At 37.3% G+C, this 20,146-nt stretch overlaps 1 protein-coding gene across 1 annotated transcript in view; it reads right to left on the bottom strand.

The window, feature by feature from the left end:
* The window catches only part of WDR27 (WD repeat domain 27), a 223,416-nt gene extending 206,651 nt beyond the window's left edge, over positions 1 to 16,765 (bottom strand). Inside the window, exons 1-8 of the mRNA XM_078155033.1 lie at positions 16,576 to 16,765; positions 15,724 to 15,865; positions 11,921 to 12,045; positions 9,785 to 9,898; positions 8,689 to 8,740; positions 7,393 to 7,463; positions 3,361 to 3,481; positions 851 to 965 (exon numbers count right to left, since the gene is read on the bottom strand). Coding sequence (XP_078011159.1) covers positions 851 to 965; positions 3,361 to 3,481; positions 7,393 to 7,463; positions 8,689 to 8,740; positions 9,785 to 9,898; positions 11,921 to 12,045; positions 15,724 to 15,865; positions 16,576 to 16,764 — 929 coding nt within the window. The 5' untranslated portion in view covers position 16,765. The remainder of the gene's footprint in view (positions 1 to 850; positions 966 to 3,360; positions 3,482 to 7,392; positions 7,464 to 8,688; positions 8,741 to 9,784; positions 9,899 to 11,920; positions 12,046 to 15,723; positions 15,866 to 16,575) is intronic.
* Positions 16,766 to 20,146: the final 3,381 nt, after the last annotated feature.

Below are 20,146 nucleotides of genomic sequence, written 5' to 3'. Positions count from 1 at the left end.
GTTTTCTATAAAAATATAACTTCTAAAATAACAATCAGATAAAAGTATTTGCCCACAATCGCAAAAGGAGTCAACGACAATTGACATTTCCTGATTTCTCAAACAATCCCCTTTCCCCTGTATCATGCTGTCTCTCTGACACCATTGTGTAGCTCCCTCAAAGATATTAAGGCTTTAAAACTGAAAAATACTTTCTAAGTCATTTAGTCCAACCCCACATTTACCACCTCATTTGACATGGGAGCAGTCTAAGTCTCAAAGAAAATGAGGTGACTTTCCCACACCTCCACATCAAGGTCACCCTATATGGAGAAAAAGGAGAGAGGGAGAGAGAGGGAGACGGACAGGGAGAGGGAGAGGGAGAGAGAGTGTGTGAGTGAGTTGTTAGGGGCAGCTAGATGGCGCAGTGGATAGGGCACCTGTCCTGGAGTCAAGTGGACCTGAGTTCAAATCTGGCTTCAGATATATAACACTTACTAGCTGTGTGATCCTGGGCAAGTCACTTAACCTCACTGCCTAGCCAAAAAAAAAAAAGTACACTAAAATAAGGGACTTCTTCATATGAAATTTTCAAAGTGAATACTCTTCTCATATTTAAACACAATCCAACAAAAGGAAAACTAGTAGAAGGATTTATAGCTTTGTTTTTCCCTTTGCAAAAAGTCCTATTATATAAATAAAAATGCATTCTTAAAACTATAAATGGTTATTCAGAAGAGAAAATACTCCAATTTTATTTTAATCATCTCCTTTCTATATCACCCACTGAAAAAAAAGGGTTTTTGGTAGATGTTCTATGAGATTATAATGTCTTCCTTTACATGACATTATCAAAGGACTTCATACTTACAATTCACACTCTTCATTAATTGACTGAGCACAGCGTTCGATTCTCAATATAGGATATGCTGTTTCTACCCTTTCTTCTTTTTTCAGGTCATTTTTGTAGAAGGGTTGACTCTCTTCTAGAAAACAGAATCAAAAGTAATTCTCAAAGATTAGCAAAATTTTAATGATCATATGAAATGAGATTCCAATGTCTTGACTGTATTAAAATATAAAATGCAAAGAGCTCAAGGCATGTAGAAGATAACACCCCTACAAGTTCTTAGAAGTTCAAAACAGCATGTACCTCTCAGGCTAGCTAACTTCCAGGACCAGGAAAAGATAAGACAATAATTCCTCTCCTGCCCAGTTTTGGTTCAGTTTGGTTTGGTTTGGTTTTTTGGTTATGGCTTTGGTTTGAGGCACGAGGGGGAATGAATCAGTGACTTCAGGATTTAATATCCAATGTATATAATTAGCATCATCAAAACTCTATTTGTATTCAAATTGAACATATACAAAATGACTATTTCTATACTTGCAGGGACAGAAGAAACTGTCATACTCTGATTCATTGAAATCCTAGAATTGCAGGCTCCTACAGTGAAGAAGGGAGAATTGTATATTTTCCTCATCCACATCAACTTCCCTGAAGCAAGAATGGAATTATTTGGTTTCTCTTGTCAAACCATGATTAAGTGGTCAGAGTAAAACAAAATATTGCTTCTCTCAAATGAATGGCTCTTTCTTGATCAGAAACCAAAATCAAATGGCAGATTAGACTGGTCACTAATATAGTCTATGGCAAACCAATTCAACCATGTTTTTCTTTTCCAAATATTATGTTTGCGATCACATAAACTTGGTTTATATTAGACATTTTGGGAAGCATATGAATTCCTTTAGCAGATAACAACATTTAAACTACTCCTAAACAATAAGCCTTAAGTTCATCTTCGACTACTCACTACCCTTCATTTAGTTCTTTGTGAAATCCTGCTACTACTTTAAAAATAACTCAGTCTGCTTCTATTTATTTACACAACTAAAGCTCAGTCTATATTCTAATCACGTCTCACCTGTCTGTGGTAACCCAATCTCCCTCTTTCTAGGTCTGTCATCAGTCCTTCATACTTTAACCAGTATACCCTTCTGCACCAACTAAAATTATCTCCTTCATTCACCACCATTATGACAATTAGAGAGGCAGAGCAGCTGTTCTTTGGGAAGAACCCAGTCGCCCTAATGAAGGCATCAGCCTCTCCCACACAAAGGTTGCCTGATTATTGCATGCAAAAGGAAGAAAAGCCTGGGTGTCTGGGTTCCTTGGTTGACCCATTATGCTATATGAAACAGGCTTTGTGTTTTAAAAGGAATGAAGGCAAAATAGGAAAGTGAAATCTCTTGGTAGCATAGCAATGCTGCTTTAGGAAATCTGGTAACATATATCTTTGCTTATATCCAAGTTTACATTCCTCTATGTTGTGCAAGTCTCTATCTAAGAAACATCATGTACATTGGACTGTACCATCAGCTGCTTGAGGTTTTAGAGCCAGAAATATAAAGGAATGAGTAGCAATCACTTTGTCACCAGGAAAACAACAGCTGTGTCCTTTTGACATCAAGCTTCTGAGCCCTTCCGGTCTCTTAGGCATACCCATTAGAGGTCAAGAGAGCTTGATGATTACTCAGACCATATCTTTCTTAAGAGATAAATTTCCTATAACCTCTAGCAAAAAAAAAAAAAACCACCTCTCCTCTAAATTACAAAAACACTTCATTTCAAGGCACACATGGGCCTTACTCCTTATTACCCTGTATTGTGGTTATTTCCGAAGACCATAACTCACCTAATGTAATACAAGGGGAAAGTGGTACTCTCTTACTGATCTTTGTACTCTCCATAGTGCTTGCACAGAGTAAAATTCAATTAGGAATGAATGCTTCATTAAGGCCTTACATCTAAGGAAGAATATGCCATCTTCATTTCAGAGTGTTGATTTGTCAGATTTGTTGAGGTCAACACTCTATTGGCTTCTCTTACTACACTGCCAATTCCCTCTTCTCTCACATGACCTATTTGAAGGTTATTGCTTGAAAAGTCCTCTTTGAGAGATCTTGTCTATTTAGCAGACTTTATGCAGCACAACCATCAGGGTCAGACTCTCACAGACTCCTGAAGCCACCATTTTATTATACAGATGTTCTCAACACTTCATATTTGTTACTGTCCCTAGAATGTTTTCCTAATTTCTCTCTGCTAAGCTCTGACCCTCTTTCTCTATGCTGCTTAAGTCTACCTACCTAACTCTAATCATTCAGGCAAACCTTCAGCACAAATGCTGTTGCACAAGAGAATCAATTTATACATGTTTGTATGTTTTCTTTGTATTTTTCACATTTGTCCTAAGTATGGCATTGTGTCTTCTATTTAATTTTTTATCATATTAAACCTCTGCACACAACAAGCACTCAATAAGTTTTGCTCATAAATGCACGAAGGCAAGACACATATAAGTACTCTAGAAATATTACCTGTTTGGATACGTTGTGCTAATTTGACCCTTTTACTGAGGAAAATCTCTTGTTTTTTCTTTAGGTCAAATTGGGCCACACAACGATAATGATGTGCATTGATCAGACTGAAGATCCAAATCTAAAAAGGTAAAACATATACAGATACACAAGATGTTGGACAAAGTTATTTGAAAAAACATTTCTAGCCTATGGAAATGATTGTTGTTAATTCAAAATAAATTAATAAAAAAAAATTCCTATCTAAATGTGATAAAGAACTCGAGACCAAATAACTTCATGAGATATACTGCTTCACCTCCTTAGTGTAATTTTCCTTTAAATTCTTATTCCACACTTGCTTTCATTTTAAGATTCTCTCTTTATTTAGTAGTCAACCAAAGCCTTAGAAGATTTCTCAGTTTCTTCTGAGGCTGCCTGACATATTTATTTTAGGTGTTGCAATATTATGTTTACTATTGTTATTATCTCATTTTCATTTTTTCAATGAGGTTCAGATAAAAAATAGCCCTGGAACAAGGTGCTATGCTGCAATTATCCCTTTATATTCAACATTTTAGAGACTATTGCTCAGGTGAGTAAAATCATATCCCCTCCAGCATTTATCATTTTCCTTTTCTGTCATGTTAGTCAATCTGATAGGTGTAAAGTGGTACCTCAGAGTTGTTTTAATTTGCATTCTCTAATGAATAGTGATTTAGAGTATTTTTTCATGTGAATATTGATAGCTTTGATTTCTTCTTCTGAAAACTGCCTGATCATATCTTTTGATGATTTACCAACTGGGGAATGGCTCTTATTTTTATAAATTTGGCTCAGTCCCTATATATTTGAGAAATGAGGCCTTTTTCAGAGAAACTTGCTATAAAAAATTTTTCCCAGTTTCCTGCTTTCCTTTTAATCTTAGCTGCATTGTTTTTGTTTGTGCAAAACTTTTTAATTTCATGTGGTAAAAATTATCTATTTTACTTCCCATGATCTTCCCTATCTCTTAGATTGCCATAAATTATGCCCTTATCCATAGATGCAACAGGTAAAATTTTCCATGCTCCCCTAATTGTTTATGATATTACTCTTAATGTCTAAGTCATGTCCTCATTATGACCTCATCTCAGTTTACAGTGTGAGATGCTGGTTTATACCTAGTTTCTGCCAAACTGCTTTCCACTTTTCTCTGCAATTTTTGTCAAATAGTGAGTTCCTGTCCCAAGAGCTTGGGTCTTTGGGATTATTAAACACTAGATTACCATGGTCATTTGCTACTGTGTATTGTGTATCTAATCTACTTCTATGGCTGTGGTGATGTGCTACACAGTTTCTGCCCTTTCCTTGTATAATCTACATGGATCACTAAGTCTACGCTCCATAGGAATAACCCTTCTATAATTTCTGCTGGTAATGTCCTAGCTCTGAATCACCATCATAAATCTCTCCATTTCCACAAATAAAAAGGCATGGCTTAACCATTTAATCAATGCTTCTCTATCCCCATGGATGGGTTTTTAAATTATTATTATTATTATTATTATTATGTTACTGGATTTTAGCAGTTTCACAAACTCCATTCATGGTTGAACTATTTTCAGTCACATTCAATAAATACAATGGGGCATTAATACCTTATACAGGTACTTGCAGTGCATTTCCCTACTCAATAAACTCTTGCGGCTCCCTCTTACCTCCAAGAACAAATATAAAAACCATTGTTTAGCTTTTCAAGTCCTTCGTGACCTGGCCTTTCAGTCTTCTGGCACTTTACTCATCTCCACATACTCTTTAACCCAGCGATTCTTGTCTTTTTGCTGTTCCTCTCACAGACACTCCAACTCCCAGCTCCATGGCTTTTTAGTGACTGACCCTACACATGGAATATTCTCCTTACTCATCTCTGACCCATGAGTCCCTGGCTTCCTTTAAGACTCAGCTCAAATCCCACCACTCCACTAGAGGTCTTTCCTGATATTTCCCAGGGCTAGTGAATTCCCTCTGAGATTACCTCCAACTTACACTGTATACATCTTGTTTGTTCATAATTGAATGCATGTTGTCTCACCCCTTAGATGGTGAGTTTGTTTCCTTCCATTTGATTATGAACTCCCAGAGACTGACCACATTAATGATAAACCATGAAGACACCCAACTGACTTAGCTCCCAACAGCTCAGAATTCCCAAGCAAAGGATCTGTCAGCCTCAGCCTCCTCAGCCACAGAGACCACAGGTATATGCCGCCACATCTAGTTATTAGGTATAATTCTTGAATTGGCACTAGATAAAGATTTTTAATGACTTTAGGATCTTCATCTTCTCCCTTTTCAGAGCCTTCAATTTCATAGCTTATTTCATCTAATCTAGTCTTGAAGATGAAGTGTTGGTTTGGGGGAGGGTTGTTTTGCTTTTTATTATTAAACCATTTTTATGATTTTTATGATTATGCATTAGTCAGCAACGTATTGTGTAAATCTGAAAACTGACTGCATACTTAACAAAAACACAATAAGAATCTCTCGTCTATAATTGGTGAGATATTTCCAATTCTGTTACGATTAGTACCGTCACATAATGATATCATTCATGTCTTCAGTCCATTTCATGGACACTTATGGTTTATCTACTTTTCTAATCAGGGTCATAGGCACAGAAGCATTTTTTAACAGGTAAAGAAGGATGCTGGTCAGGTTGTTAACCCAATTCATGGGGTCACCAAAGTTTCTGGGTTCCTGCCAGGCTTTCAGAGCTATCACAGTGGTCTCAGGGCACATACAGTTTCTGCTTGCACAATGCCTTGACTGGCATTCCCTTCCTTTGCCATCCTCCCACTCCATGACATTGACAATGGTTTGATCTTTGAGGGGGTGGTTGTTATTGTCATCGTCATTGTTGACATTATTATTAAGTGATGCACTTTCATTAAATGTAGTGAAAAGAGCACTAGGCTTATAGTCAGAAGATGTTGGCAGGAGTCCTGGCACCCCTACCAGCTGAGTGATGTGGGACAAGTCACTTAAGCTCTCTCAGGCTTCAGTTGAAGGGGGTCAGGGGAGAGAGCTGCCAAAGGAACACATGTTAAGTAGGTTTATGAAGGTCTATGAAAATGGTTTCTCTATCAGTTTAAACTCAAGAGTATATTTCACTCAATCCAATAACATTCTAATTGCTAAAATCATCCCTATGTCATTCTATCTTTGCAAATAGACACATCATATCTTCCCAAAAACTTTAGATGTATCAGATTTGATTTCGCTGAGTTCAGTTTGCCAGATCCCCAGAGATGAGACTGATATAGTTCCTCCTGTCAGCCACCAACTTGCATTCACTTGAGATAGGTAATTTAAGTAATAAAAAGTGTAGTACAAAATACAAAGCTGAATGAACAGTCATCTCCATTAACTATATTTGAATATTCCCTGAGGGAGTTTCTTCAGTCAGTCTCAAAATCCCTATCATACAATTTTACTTTTCTTATCTAAATTTAGATCCCAAATCTAAGTGAAATCAGGCCAGTATGGCTCCACTAGGATTTCAGTCCTAGAGACTTGAGCAACTGGGTCTGGTTAAGACCATAACCTACGGGACAATTTTAGGCACCTTTTTCAACAGGGAAAGTTTGCCTCATGCAGTTTTTCTATATATAATTTCATGTTAGTCAGTTAGTCAACAAATAGTTATTAAGCAGGAACTATGTTGAGTGCTGGAGATACAAAGGGAAGACCCTGCTTTCAAGGATCTCATAGTCTATTAGGGGAGTCAACATGCAAACAACTATGTACATATGAGATATATACAGGATAAAATGGGGACCATCAATGGAGACATGGCACTAGCAATAAAGGGAAGAGGGAAACTCTTCTTGTAGAAGATAGGATTTTAGATGGGACCTGAAGGGAGCCAGGAAAATCAGGAGCTAGAGATGAAGAGAAAGAAAATTCCAAGCATAGAGAAAGCCATTAAAAATGCACAAAGTTGGGAAATGGAGAATCTTGTGTGAGCTTAACAATAGTTTATACTTAAATATTTTTAAATGATTTTCTCACCTGACCATCAGCGCTCCCAGTAATAAATTGTTCCTTTTCTTCATCAATGAATAAACTTAAAAGAGGATATGCTATTCAAAAGAAGATAATTACCTGTATTTGAAGGTACATATATTTTAAGATAAAAACATTAATAGTTTTGGTTTTGCTCTATTTTCTTTTAAATAAGGTTGAATAAGAAAGCAAATTAAATTTCCCCCAAAAAGGAGTTATTTAAAAACACTTGGAATGAATTCTACTCATTTTGTTATAAGTTTATTTATTTAGTTTTAGTTTTCAACATTCACTTCCATGTATTCTACTCATTTTAAAAGTGCATGGACGTAAGAGAAGTCTCAAGTAAAAAGATGACACATCAATTCAGGTATGCCAAAGCTAGAAAGGTTAGAGTGCCCCTGTCTTACCTAAACTTTATATCATGCCCAATGCTTAGCAAAAAGCCCTATATGGGACAGATTCTTAGTATTCATTAAATAAATGAATATTAAAATAATTTTAATTCATTAATTCTAAGAAATTTAATAAAAGCATTATCACACATATCACACTTTGGAAATGCCCTCTGCCCTGCAGGCCCCTCCCTCTAACTGGAGAGTGGAGAGCTCCTTCCAGAACTTCCATTCAGAAGGGCACCCAGGCTGCCATCTTTTCATTTCCCACCAGGCTGCACTCCTCTGGACCATGCCACTGCCTTGCTAGAAAACCTTCTGAGGTTCTCTATTGCCTCTAAGAAAACACACAAACTTTCACTCTGGCATTTAAAGCCCTCCACAACTAGGCTCCAATCCATACTTCAGCCAATTCCTATTTTTCCCTTCACAAACACTATGTTCTGGCCTATACACCAAAGAAATGATTGGGGAAGGAAATAACGTCAATTGCTTCATGTGACTGAGCATATCAATACCTACTATTTGACTTCCATCTCTAATCAAAGCAATAACTCAATTAAATCAAGTGATATTTTATTTTCTAACATTTTTTTAATTAACAAAAATTGACCTTCTCTCCTATTTCTCCCTCCCATTAGGGAAAAAAAACCCTACACCCTTTAACAAATATGTATAGGCAAGCACATACATTATTTCATTCTGATCACTCAAAAGTGGTCTGAAAAGATAGTCACATCATTCAATACTCTCATATGTGTTTCTGAAAAAGTTTCCTCTTCCCCTATCTACCCTCCACTGCCATTTCCTCAGGAGGGGCATTTTTCCCTTGAAGCTGGCTTAGCATTCTTGATACTTTTAATCAGAAACTTAATCATATAGTAAGTTTTGAAATGTACAAGTTTACCTGTTAGTACTGCTGAATTGTATAATAATAATCCAGTACAGTGATCCCAGACCTTTAGAGAAATATATATACACATATATATTTTAGAAAATATCAGAACTTGGAAGGCTTTCATAAAATAAAATTATACGAAAATATTTACAACATATACCATATCTTAAGCCAGTTGCTAGCTAGTAGAAAAATAATATGAGTCATAAAGAGAATTTATCAACAAATATTTATTAAGTGACTACAATGTACCAAGCAGTGAGCTAGGTGTTAAGGATAAAGATAGAAAGAATGAAAAAATAGTAAGAAAATCCAGGATAGAAATAGTAAAATCATAAGAACACTTGTTAAAAATAACATCAAAGAATCAATATAGAAAAATGCAAATGACACCTCAAGAAACAGTAGCTTGTATATTTGAAAGTAACAGGAAACAGGACAAGATGACAAGACTAGAAACTTCCCCAAAGCAGAATAAGTTTAGCTGAGCTATGTTATATTTGAAGTAGAGTATAAATGTATTTCCAAGATTAAATAGCAAATTATAAATAGGAAATGTAAACATATGCTAACTCCAATTTGCTACTTTTTATTATGTTACCAAGGAAACCAATTGGAAACCTTTGATTTCAGATAGGTTCTGATCTAAATTCATCCCTCTGAGTGGGCTTCATTCTTAACTAGCTTTCTCAGGTAATCCAAATCGACTCCAACTATTCTCCACTCCCATGGTGTACCTACCCAAAGGAGAGACACTGTAGCAGCTAGTATGAGATAATGTATTCAGTCTAGTCTGAAATTTCCAGTGAATGAACTGCAAAGAAAACCAACTCCCAGCAGGTTCCAGAAATGACCCAGTCACCAGAATGTCCCTTAGATCAAGGCCCAAGCCCAAACACTTTAACCAGAAACCTAATCCAGTCTGAGAGTGAATTTGACCCAAACTAGACTGCTTTAAACAGACATCAGATCTGTTTAAATAGGTTCAATTTGACACATCCAGTGAACCAACTTTTTGTTATTTCATGATTCTAGAAGGAAGGGGGAGGCTCTCTACTCTTTAAAAAATCAATTTAAAAAGTAGTTTAATGAGTCATATCCTTACCTTAAAGCCTCTGTCTTCAGACACTGATATTATTATATTTGTTTGCCAGGTGCAAAATTCAACTGCAGTGACCGGGCCAACATGACCTTTCAGCTCAGCTAATACAGTTTCAAACTGGAATAATTGATGAGAGAAACCTCATTAGCATAATTTATTTTTGTAATTCTCATTATTTAATTGTATCTCATATATGTAGCAGAAGAAACATTTACAGTAAAATTCTTGTTCTACTTTGACTGCTATCAAAACTCCCTTCCCCAAATTCTTTAGAATTTGAATAGAGTCTATGAATCAACATCAGAGTTAGAAAGAAGTAACAGGGATCATAGGGTATAAATTATTAGTAATGATAAACTACTAACAAGGCTAACATTAGGAAAATTACAAAGTACCTGTCATCTCAGCTCTGCCTTAAGTGACCTCCTCCCTCACTACTTTTGCCTACTCTTCTCCTGCTGTCTTCTAGATTATCAGGGTACTTTCCCTACTGCAGTTCTCAAACCTCTTCTCTAAACCTTTCCTGCCCATTCCCCGAACACCCATCAATATATATCTGGCTCATACCCCATTCCCTCCAAAGACTCCTTTCCGATGGGTAATTAAAAGTGAGATCCATGATAATAATTGTTTTATGTACATAAAAAAGTAATAGTGATTATTAATCTCTTAGGAATACAATATTTGCATTTTGCTGAAGGCTTGTTATAACAATAATAATGTCATTTTTTTTAAAGTCCCTGTTCTGTAGGGTTGTAAGGATTACAGAATCACAGAATTATTTTTCAAAGCTGTAATGGAATTAGTTCAGAGCCTATCTGGCCCAACCTCAACCTTTTACAGGTGAGGAAACTGAGGCCTGGAGAGGCTAAGTGACTTGCCCAGGATCATATAGGTAGCAAGTAAGGGAGACAAGATTCAAACCAGGTCCTCTAATTCCAAATCAAGCATGCTTTCCATTTTACCACACTCCCTCTGTGGTGGAATAGGGATTCTCTTTCAGGAGTGGGTTGTACTAGATGGCCACTGAGGTCCCTCATCCATAAGCCTGTGATCCTGTAACCAGGTACAACCCTGTGCGGCAGACAGCATGGGGACTTTTATCCCAATTTGGAAAGTGATAAAACTGAGCATCCGATGGCTCAGCTGATTTGCCCAGGGTCAAAAAGGCCCAAGTGGAGGAGCTCAGACTCAAGCCAATGACTACATAGCCTGCCAGAATGGGAAGGTAACTTAGTGATCATCTGGGCCAACTCCTCATCTGACAAATCTCTCTTAACTGCAGTTCACTTAAAATTATTTGTCTAGAGTCACACAGCAAGAGCTATTTAGTGTGGCAGAGTGAAGAAGCCAGTGTTTTACCAATATTACCCCACTATCTAGGGAAAAAATGAAGCACCCAAAATGGAGTAGGAAACAATGAACTCAGAATCTCACATTGTGGTAACAACAATAATAATAATAATTCATCTTAGCAGCTCAGTCACAGCATTCATCTTCTACAAGAAGCCTTTCCCAACCCTTCTTAATTCGAGTGCCTTTCCTCTTTTAATTATTTTAATTTTTAAAATTATTTTCTATTTATCCTGTATATAATGTTTGTACATATTTGCTTACTTGCAGTCTCCCCTGATAGACTGTGAGCTCCTTGACGGCTGGCACACAGTAGGTACTAAATAAATGTTGATGGATTGATAGAGCACTTTAAGGTTTGCAAAGCACTTTATAGATATTATCTAACTATTTTAAATTTTGTAATTATTTTATCCTCGGAATAGCCCTGGGAGGTAGGAGGGGAAGAGGAAGAGGAAGAGAAGGAAAAGGAGGATGAGAAGAAGAAGGAGAACAAGAAGAAAGAGGAGGAGGAAGATTCTAGTAGTAAAGGTAATAACTGTAGTTGTAGTGGTAGTAACAGTAGTAGTGGTGGTGGTGGTGGTAGTGGTAGTGGTAGTAGGAGTACTAGTAGTAGTAGTAGATTCTACTAGTCCTATAAAGGTTAGATGAGAATACATTTCCAAGCCTCTCGGTTTAAACTTCTTTAAAATACATTATAGAATTTTTAACATACAGGATCTTATATCCATAGAAATCCATCAGATTTAAATGATTCTAATCACTATATAATGTTAAAAGTCTTACCTTAGCATTAAGCATGAGTATCTTATTTCCAGCACACACTGCAATAATACGGTCATCTGGACTAAATCTCACATAAAGCACCATTCCCAAAAGAGTTCCTCTGACATCTCCTCGAGGAGTTAACCCTGTAACAATTTTTATTATTAATACCAATTAATAAACTGCTGTCAGCAAAAATTAGCATAAGTAGTCTAAATTATGAGAAAATAAAATAATGTAATTTGCTGATCCCAGATGATTTTTAAAACAAAAGCACTGAGCCCCAATGCCATTTTACATCCTTAGTTGGGTTATAGAACAAACATGCAAAGCTTCCCCTGAAGTTATTCTAATTCAAGAACTCCTCTTATTTGAAGTTACTATAGTAAAAGAATTTTACTAGAGGGAACACCTTTGATGGTTCTTTCTAAAATAAAATATTACACTCAGAAAATTTTTAATCGATCAACATTTTTATAAAATGGACCATACCAATAATCTTATTTTCACACAATCTTAATTAAATCTAATTCTCTAGGTTCAAATATAAAATCTGAATTGACACTGGACATAAAGGCCTTTATAAGTCTGGCACAGATCTGGGCCTTCATTAAATATGGCTAATCAGAAAATTCTCTTTCCAAATTTGATATTTATATCAAAGTATATCAATGAAAAATTAAAGCAGGTGCAACTGGAACTAACCAACAAAACCATATTCTAGGAGTAATACTTCATTTTAGTCTAATGCTTTCCATGAAAACGCATAAGAATTGTTAATCAAGTAAATCAACTATTAAAATGCAGCATTTTCCCCACTAAGAATTCTCTTTATTTTATAAATGAAATATCTTCTTGTTTCTTCTTAGATGATCACTACATCAATAAAAGCAGAGCTGAGTAGAACCATTATTGGTCACTTCATTTCTTGCCCCATTAAAGAAATCACTCAAAATTCCAAAAATTTTAAGGAAATAAAGCAAGGCTTCTTAACCTTTTTTTTCCTGTTTTGTAGATCTATTAATAATTTGGTGAAGCCTGAACCCTTTTCAGAATACTGCTTTTTAAATTCACAAATGAAGGAAATGCTAAGTTTGTTAGAGGCTAGTAAATGTGGAGATGGAAACTTTTTCCCATCCAAGTTCACAGACCTCTTAAAATTTATCTACAGACCTCTCACAGGGTTCATGAACCCCAGGCTAAAAACCCTAGAAAAAAGGTATTCCTTCACTTATTTACATTCCTCATACACAAATGCCAGTGCCCAAACTCTAGTCAGACCACCCCAGGAACTATTCTTTTCTCCCCACAGCCATGGCTGGAGATTTTCTCCTCTTCCTAATAACCACTGTAGACTATGCCATTGCCTGGGATACCAACCACGTTGGTCCTGGTACCCTCTTTTCCACCTCACCTCTTGGACAAGGTCAGGTAAGATGGTAGCAGGAGGAGGGAGAGGGAAGAAAGAGGGCCATGAGTAGATTGGAAGAAGTAGACTTTATCCTACCATAGCTTCTTCATTTTATACCAATTACAATTATTCCCCCACTCCATATTAAAAAGGCAGCTAGGTGGCAGTGGATAGAGTGCCAGACCTGGAGTCAGTAAGACTCATCTTCATGAGTTCAAATCTGGCCTCAAAAACTTACTAGTTGTATGACCCTAAGCAAGTCACATAGCCCTGTTTGCCTCAGTTTCCTCATCTGTAAAATGAGCTGGAGAAAGAAATAGCAAACCACTCTAGTTTCTTTGCTAAGAAAACCCCAAATGGGGTCACAAAGAGTCACACACGACTGAAACAACTAAACGACAACAACCCTGTTAAAAGCAAAACACAAAGTAAGGAGAGAGAGAGAGAGAGAGAGAGAGAGAGAGAGAGAGAGAGAGAGAGAGAGAGAGAAGGAGGAGGAGGAAAGAAAAAAAAAGGTTGGAAGAAAAAAAGAAAAAAATGGAAAGGGTTTTCTGTACCCCAGTTCTGCCATAAGACCCCCAATGTTGATGAACTATTCCACCCTTCCACTGTTCCAACCAAGAACTGGGCTCTACCTTATGAGGAGATATGGAAGTTAGACCCCTTACCTCTATCATCTAGCCTGTACTTCCTTCCTCAGACATTCCTACTGCCCTTATCCCAGTTTCTCATTACCCCTATTCCCTGTCCAACAACTCAATCAAAGGATCCCATCCCAGCTCATGAACTCCTGACTCCCATCCTACTACCGCTACCCCCAGCTTCTCCTGTCCTTGAAACCAGCTTAAAGTGGGGGAACCATGACCAGGGCTGGCAGCATGGGGACATTTGTGGAGAATCTCAAATTAGACCTCTGAGCATATATTTCCATAGAATCATTGTTATACATGGTGGTTGGGTTATTTAAAACCAGAAATACTATGCAATCAGTTACATATATTTCTCTGTATGGCCTGGAAATCTATCACCAAATATAATACGTTTCTAAAGAGAAACTATTCCCAATTTGGATCAACTTTGGAACTCAACCCATTACTAATTTGATAACTTCCTATATATAAATATCCCTATTGGTCTCATCAGATTAAATAGTTTGATGATGTGAAGTATTCAAAATAGTTTTGATGATGTGAAGTATTCAGACATACAAATTATTATCAGTTTAGATTATTCAATTCAGAAATCATACCACAGGTCAGAAATATTAATAGATTATTTATGTTGCCATCCAGCATTTCCTGACCCATTTTTGTTGGCAGAATCCACATTTTGTGCACATTTTTCCATGGTAGGACAAAATTACACAGTTCAAATTTGTTTTTGAAAGAAAATATGTAAAACTTGAAAGTCACAAGCTAATTTACATAATGGACAAATTCAAAAGGTCAGACCAATCTAATTGGTATAGCATGCTTTCAAGATATTGTATTCCTAGGCCAGAAGATGTGTGTATATGTACATATGTGTGTGTGTGTATATATATATATATGTTATATATGTATATGTATGTGTGTATCTATGTGTGTGTATACACACATACAAATACACATTTATATATGGATGTATGTATATCAATGCTTCTTTCTCAAATAATCTAGCTGATCATCTTGAAAAGGCCAAGAGATATCAGGTTCAAGGCAGGTTCTAACTTCTGACTGAAGGTTTATTCTCTTTGAGATTGCACCATATATTTAAAAGCTTGGGAGCCAAAGGGCCTTTGGTTTAGGTTTGAAAATTCAATTTTATAGCAAAGAATTCTACTATGCTCCTTTCACTTTCCTCTCCTATTCATATTTATCTTCCTGACTCTATTGCCTTCTTCCAATATTAACCTTGTATTTTGAGAGGCCCAAATATGTTAGGAGCCCTTCCACTACTGATATACTAGAGTGGAATGGGAATTTGCAGTAAGTTATTATGTTCCCAGGGCCACAGGGTACTGAGGAGGAGTGACTTTGAGTTGATGTAGTCTTGCAGGAAGGTGAGTTACTAGAGACTATACAAGGATCCAGAGTACAGGGTGGGAATGAAAAGGTGGCAGCTCTGGGCCCCCTTCTTAAGTAGTGGGTCTAGGAGGAGCTCTCCAATGGCCAGCCTCCACACTCTGCAATCAGAGGTATTTATATCTCATCTTCCCAAATATACTATAAATTCCTTGATTTGAGGACTATGGCTCATTTTTCTTTTTATCTCTCAAAATGACTTGTATATTGACTAAAAGCAATGACCACAAAAGAATATACAAAATAAGTAGTATGTCAATCTAAATATTTTATATTACCAAAATACATTTAAGAACAAATTTTTATTTTTAAAAGCATCTATAACATATGTACACAATATACACATTTACCTTCTAGTACTCTTTCTCCACATTCCACCAGGTTCCAAACTATAACATAGTCACAAGATGCAGAACAGACAAGAAGTGGATTAACTCTGTTTCCAAATGTCACAGCAGTAATTGACTGATGATGGCCTGTCAAGTGTAATGGCTAAAAACATTCAACACATATCAATTATACATCATTACATAATATTTGAAACAAAAAAATAAGAATTCAAAACTTCTAAAATTTAATATTTCTCAATAGTATTTGATTGAGCACTATTTTTAGAAGTACCCAGCACATACTAAGTACTTAGTAACCAAATGTTAAATTGAATTCATATATTCCCATTCATACTCCAAGAGCCATGCCCCACAAAATTCAAAGAGATCAATCATTGTCTGTAAGAGCTTCTAAAAAAAAAAACCTCTAGATTTTGAAGCTTGTTTCAAAAGCTCCATCTATTTTTCCCCTACTTCCTACTAAAAAATGTTATCTATTTTGTTAATCTTTAACACCATATGTAACATATTATGTTACATATTATATATCCATTTGTTGCTATAGAGTCATTTCAATCATGTCCAACTCTTTGTGACTCCATTTGGGGTTTTCTTGGCACAGATACTAGAGTGGTTTTCCATTTCCTTCTCTAGCTCATTTTACAGATGAGGAAACTTAGGCAAACAGGGCCTGTTTAAGTGACTTGCCCAAGGTCACACAGCTAGTAAGTGTCTGACATCAGACATCACATTTGAACTCAGGTTGTCCTGACTCCTGGGCCAGTACTGTATCCACTTCACCACCTAGCTGCTCATATCCCTTATATCCCATATACTCTGTATACATAAAACACATAGCATGGATTTAAATACCTGATTGAAAGGGTCATTGGTATTCCATATGCAAAGCTCATTTCCATTTAAAGGGAAAGCACAATAATGTTGACTGCAAGCAAGTTGAACATGAGATGCTGATTCTTTAGATTGGATTAAATGTCTTTCTTGAACTATATTGCCAACACAGCCAACCTTATTAGAACAGGCATCTTCTGAGTCTTCCATATTAAAGCTGAAAATACAAAGTTATATAATTTCCATTAAGGTACTTAATTTGTACTAGTATAGTGGAATTTGAAGACTTGAGTTCAATTCCTGACTCTAACTCACAACCTGTGTTAAGCCTCAATTTTTTAATCTGCAAAATGAGATAATAACTGCCTACTTCCAAAACTTGGAAAGTGCTCCTATGGTACAGTGGAATGTATGCTTTATTAAGGAGTCAGAAGACCTAGATGCAAATTAATACTTGCTCAGTTTCTCTACTTCAGGAGTTCTTAATCAGGGGTCCCACTTCAGAATGTAAGCTACTTGAAGGTTCCTTGTATTTATATTTCCAGTGCTTAACACAGTCCCTAGCACACAGAAGGGCTTAATGAAAGCTTTCTTTATCTACCCACTCAAGGGATCCCTAATTAGACTGGAAAGGAGGGCATGAACTTGGTTTTTTTTAATAATTTGATAACTGGATTCCCGTACAAATCGTTTCCTCTGAAATCCTATATATTTTATGCATTTAAGGACATTATTCTATGCATGGATCTATATGGCAGCCCCAGACTTCCAGAAAAGGTTAAGAGCCCCTGCTTTACAGCTTAAGAAACCCTGTCAGTCACAGGTTTGCGGGACCACACAAGCAGGAAAGAAGCCAGATGGTCCGGGCTGGGAGAAGGGAGAGGGAGGACAGTTAGGGGGGAGAGGAGTATGGAGGGGTAAGGGGCGAGTCGAGGGTCTTAGGGGCTACGTAAGGCTAGGACTCCTTCACCTGCACTTTACAAGATCCTCTCCCAAAGGTGAGTGCGTTGGCGAAGTCCGTGGGCTTTGCAGTCCAGGTGAGGGGCATGTATGGTGAGAGAGTCCCCGCCTCTGTATCCTAGGCAACAAAGGACGCCAAGGATGGAGACGGTGTGCCAAGTGGGTCAATTTACTTTGTAATTTACTTCCTGATGGTAGAGCTCTGTCTGTCCTGATCTCCGGGATTCTGTTCCAACCAGAGGAGAGCAGGGCAGGGGCGGAGGGTGGGAGTGGCTGCCCAAAGAGCCTGCAGGAAATCTAGGTCCGAAGCCAAACCCCGCACCTCCGAATGGCTGGGAATATCTTGCAGGGCTCATTTCTTAAAGCAGGACTAAGTCTTTCGAGGTTGAAAGCCAGAGAAGTTCGATCAAAGTTGATGACCGATCAACTCCCATGGATTCATTTATTATCTCTATGCAAATAACATGTTGCATCTTCCCACTATACTCAATTTCTCTCTCTCTCATAAAAAGACAAGGTTGGATACATTGCCTCTTAGGTCTAGCTCTAAATCCTATGATATTTAAAACTGTCATATCCTTGCATGTTGTTGTTTAGTGGATCAGTCATATCTGAATCTGCATGGACTCTACTGTCCATTGGGTTTTGTTGGCAAAGATGCTGAATTTTTCAGATGAGGAAACTGAGACAAACAGGGTGAAGTGACTTGCCTAGGGTAATATAGCTAGTGTCTTAGGCCATATCTGGAACTCAGGTCTTCCTGACTCCAATGCTGTCTATCCAATGAGTCATCTAGCTGCCTCATCTCCTTGCTTAGCTTCAATTATAACCTCAGTGCCACATGTATAAACTATATCAAATTGCCTACCATTTTCAGAAGACGGAAGGAGAAGAAAGGAGGGAGGGAGAAAAATTTGGAACTCAAAATCTTGTAAAAAGTGAATGCTAAAAATTGTCTTGACATGTAATTAGAGGAAAAAATACTATTAAAAAAAAAAACTTCAGCGCCAGTACCTCCCAAATACACACCTTCTGCCTTAACCTCTCACTGGAATTCTAGTGTCATATTTCCAACTTCTCACAGAACATCTACCTTTAGATATAATGTTCCAGGGTCACCCTTAACCCCAAATCATCTGCTCTCCCCAAACCAACTATTCTTTCCAAGTTCCACAATTCTGATAATGATACTACTCTTCTGACAATTTTCCAAGATAGAAACCTATGTAGGTCTTTGTGTTCTGAGAAAGGAATTTATAATTTTCATATTAGTCAATATGATATGTGTAATGAATATACTAATATTTCATTTTCTCAAGAGCTCACTTTCTGGCTTGGGAGTCAGAGCTCATAATGCAGCTTGAAATGATTAATCAAAACTCTGTCAGTGTTCACCATCATTGGATCTTAAGCAGAGCGAATCAAAGATTGTAGAACTTGTTCCCATCATAGAACTCTTGTTCTGTACGTGAGGGGAGGTGGTCACAACCCCCAAAGACTTGACTCCAGAATTATATTGTGGGACTCACAGGTTTCTCGTGGAGAAGCCACTAAATGTTTGTAATCCATCTCTTCCCTTCCTCCTTCCCCACTTGCGGTTTAAGTATGTAACGCATGCTTTTACTTCAGCTAAGGGAACATTTTTCACTCTGAAACCGATTAATTAAACTACTTAATTACTGGTACTCCTCTAAGCCTGCTTTGTTCAGCTCTAAGCATTCTCAAGTTAGAGAATGGCTCAGTGAAAATTCTGTTAACAGTTCCATGGCAAAGCATGCTGAAATGGGAGTCAGGAGACCTGCAGCCTAGTTTTGGCCCAACCATTAACTCACTATATAGCACTGGACAAATCATTTAAACATTTCTGGGCTTCAGATGCCTTATCTTACAGATGAGAGGATTGAACTATATGACTTTCAAGTTTGCCACAATCACATCCACCCCTCTTACCTTTCACAGTTAGTATACTAAAAAAAAGTTGGCTATACTCATTGCTTCCACTTCGCCACCTTCTAATTTTAAACTCATTATCTCACTGTCCTAGCCCTGTTCCTAACTTTCTCTGGACTTCAAAACTATGGCCTTTACTGATGGCTCATCTTGGAACTTTCCTTGTCTGGAAATAATCTACTGCCCCAATGGCCCACAAACTCTGGAAAATCCATCTGCAAGGCCCGCTATCCTTCTCCCATGGGCAAATTGGAACAAGACTGACCTTCCTTCATTCTCCTCCTAACCCTGCTCCTCACTTCTAGAATTCAAAACCATGCTTCCAGCCAGATACCTTCATTCCCACCCCTCTGTGCCCTGCTTTTTGTGTGATGCCTTCCCCCGTTAGAATGTAAGCTACTTGAGGGCAAGGACTATCTTTATTTTTCACTTGTATTTTTATCCCCAGCACTTTCCAAAGAATAATTTTTTTTTTATTGAGGGAATTTGTTCTGTGAAGTTTGGATTCAGTCAAAGGGCCACATTTGAGGACCTAGAGGGGCACGTAAGGCCTCGAGGCTGCAGCTTCCCCCCACCCCTGTGCTAGACACATAATAAGCATTTAATAAATGCCTATTTTCTTCCTTCCTTTCTTCCTTCCCTTCACTAGACTGAAAATGATAATCCCAAAGTTACCAACCAT

The sequence above is a fragment of the Phascolarctos cinereus genome, unplaced genomic scaffold, assembly GCF_003287225.1.
Source record: "Phascolarctos cinereus isolate Bilbo 61053 unplaced genomic scaffold, phaCin_HiC Scaffold_5;HRSCAF=322, whole genome shotgun sequence".
Taxonomy (NCBI): Eukaryota; Metazoa; Chordata; class Mammalia; order Diprotodontia; family Phascolarctidae; genus Phascolarctos; species Phascolarctos cinereus.
Note: the sequence above shows the minus strand (reverse complement) of the source record. Positions and strands in the feature narration are given on the sequence as shown.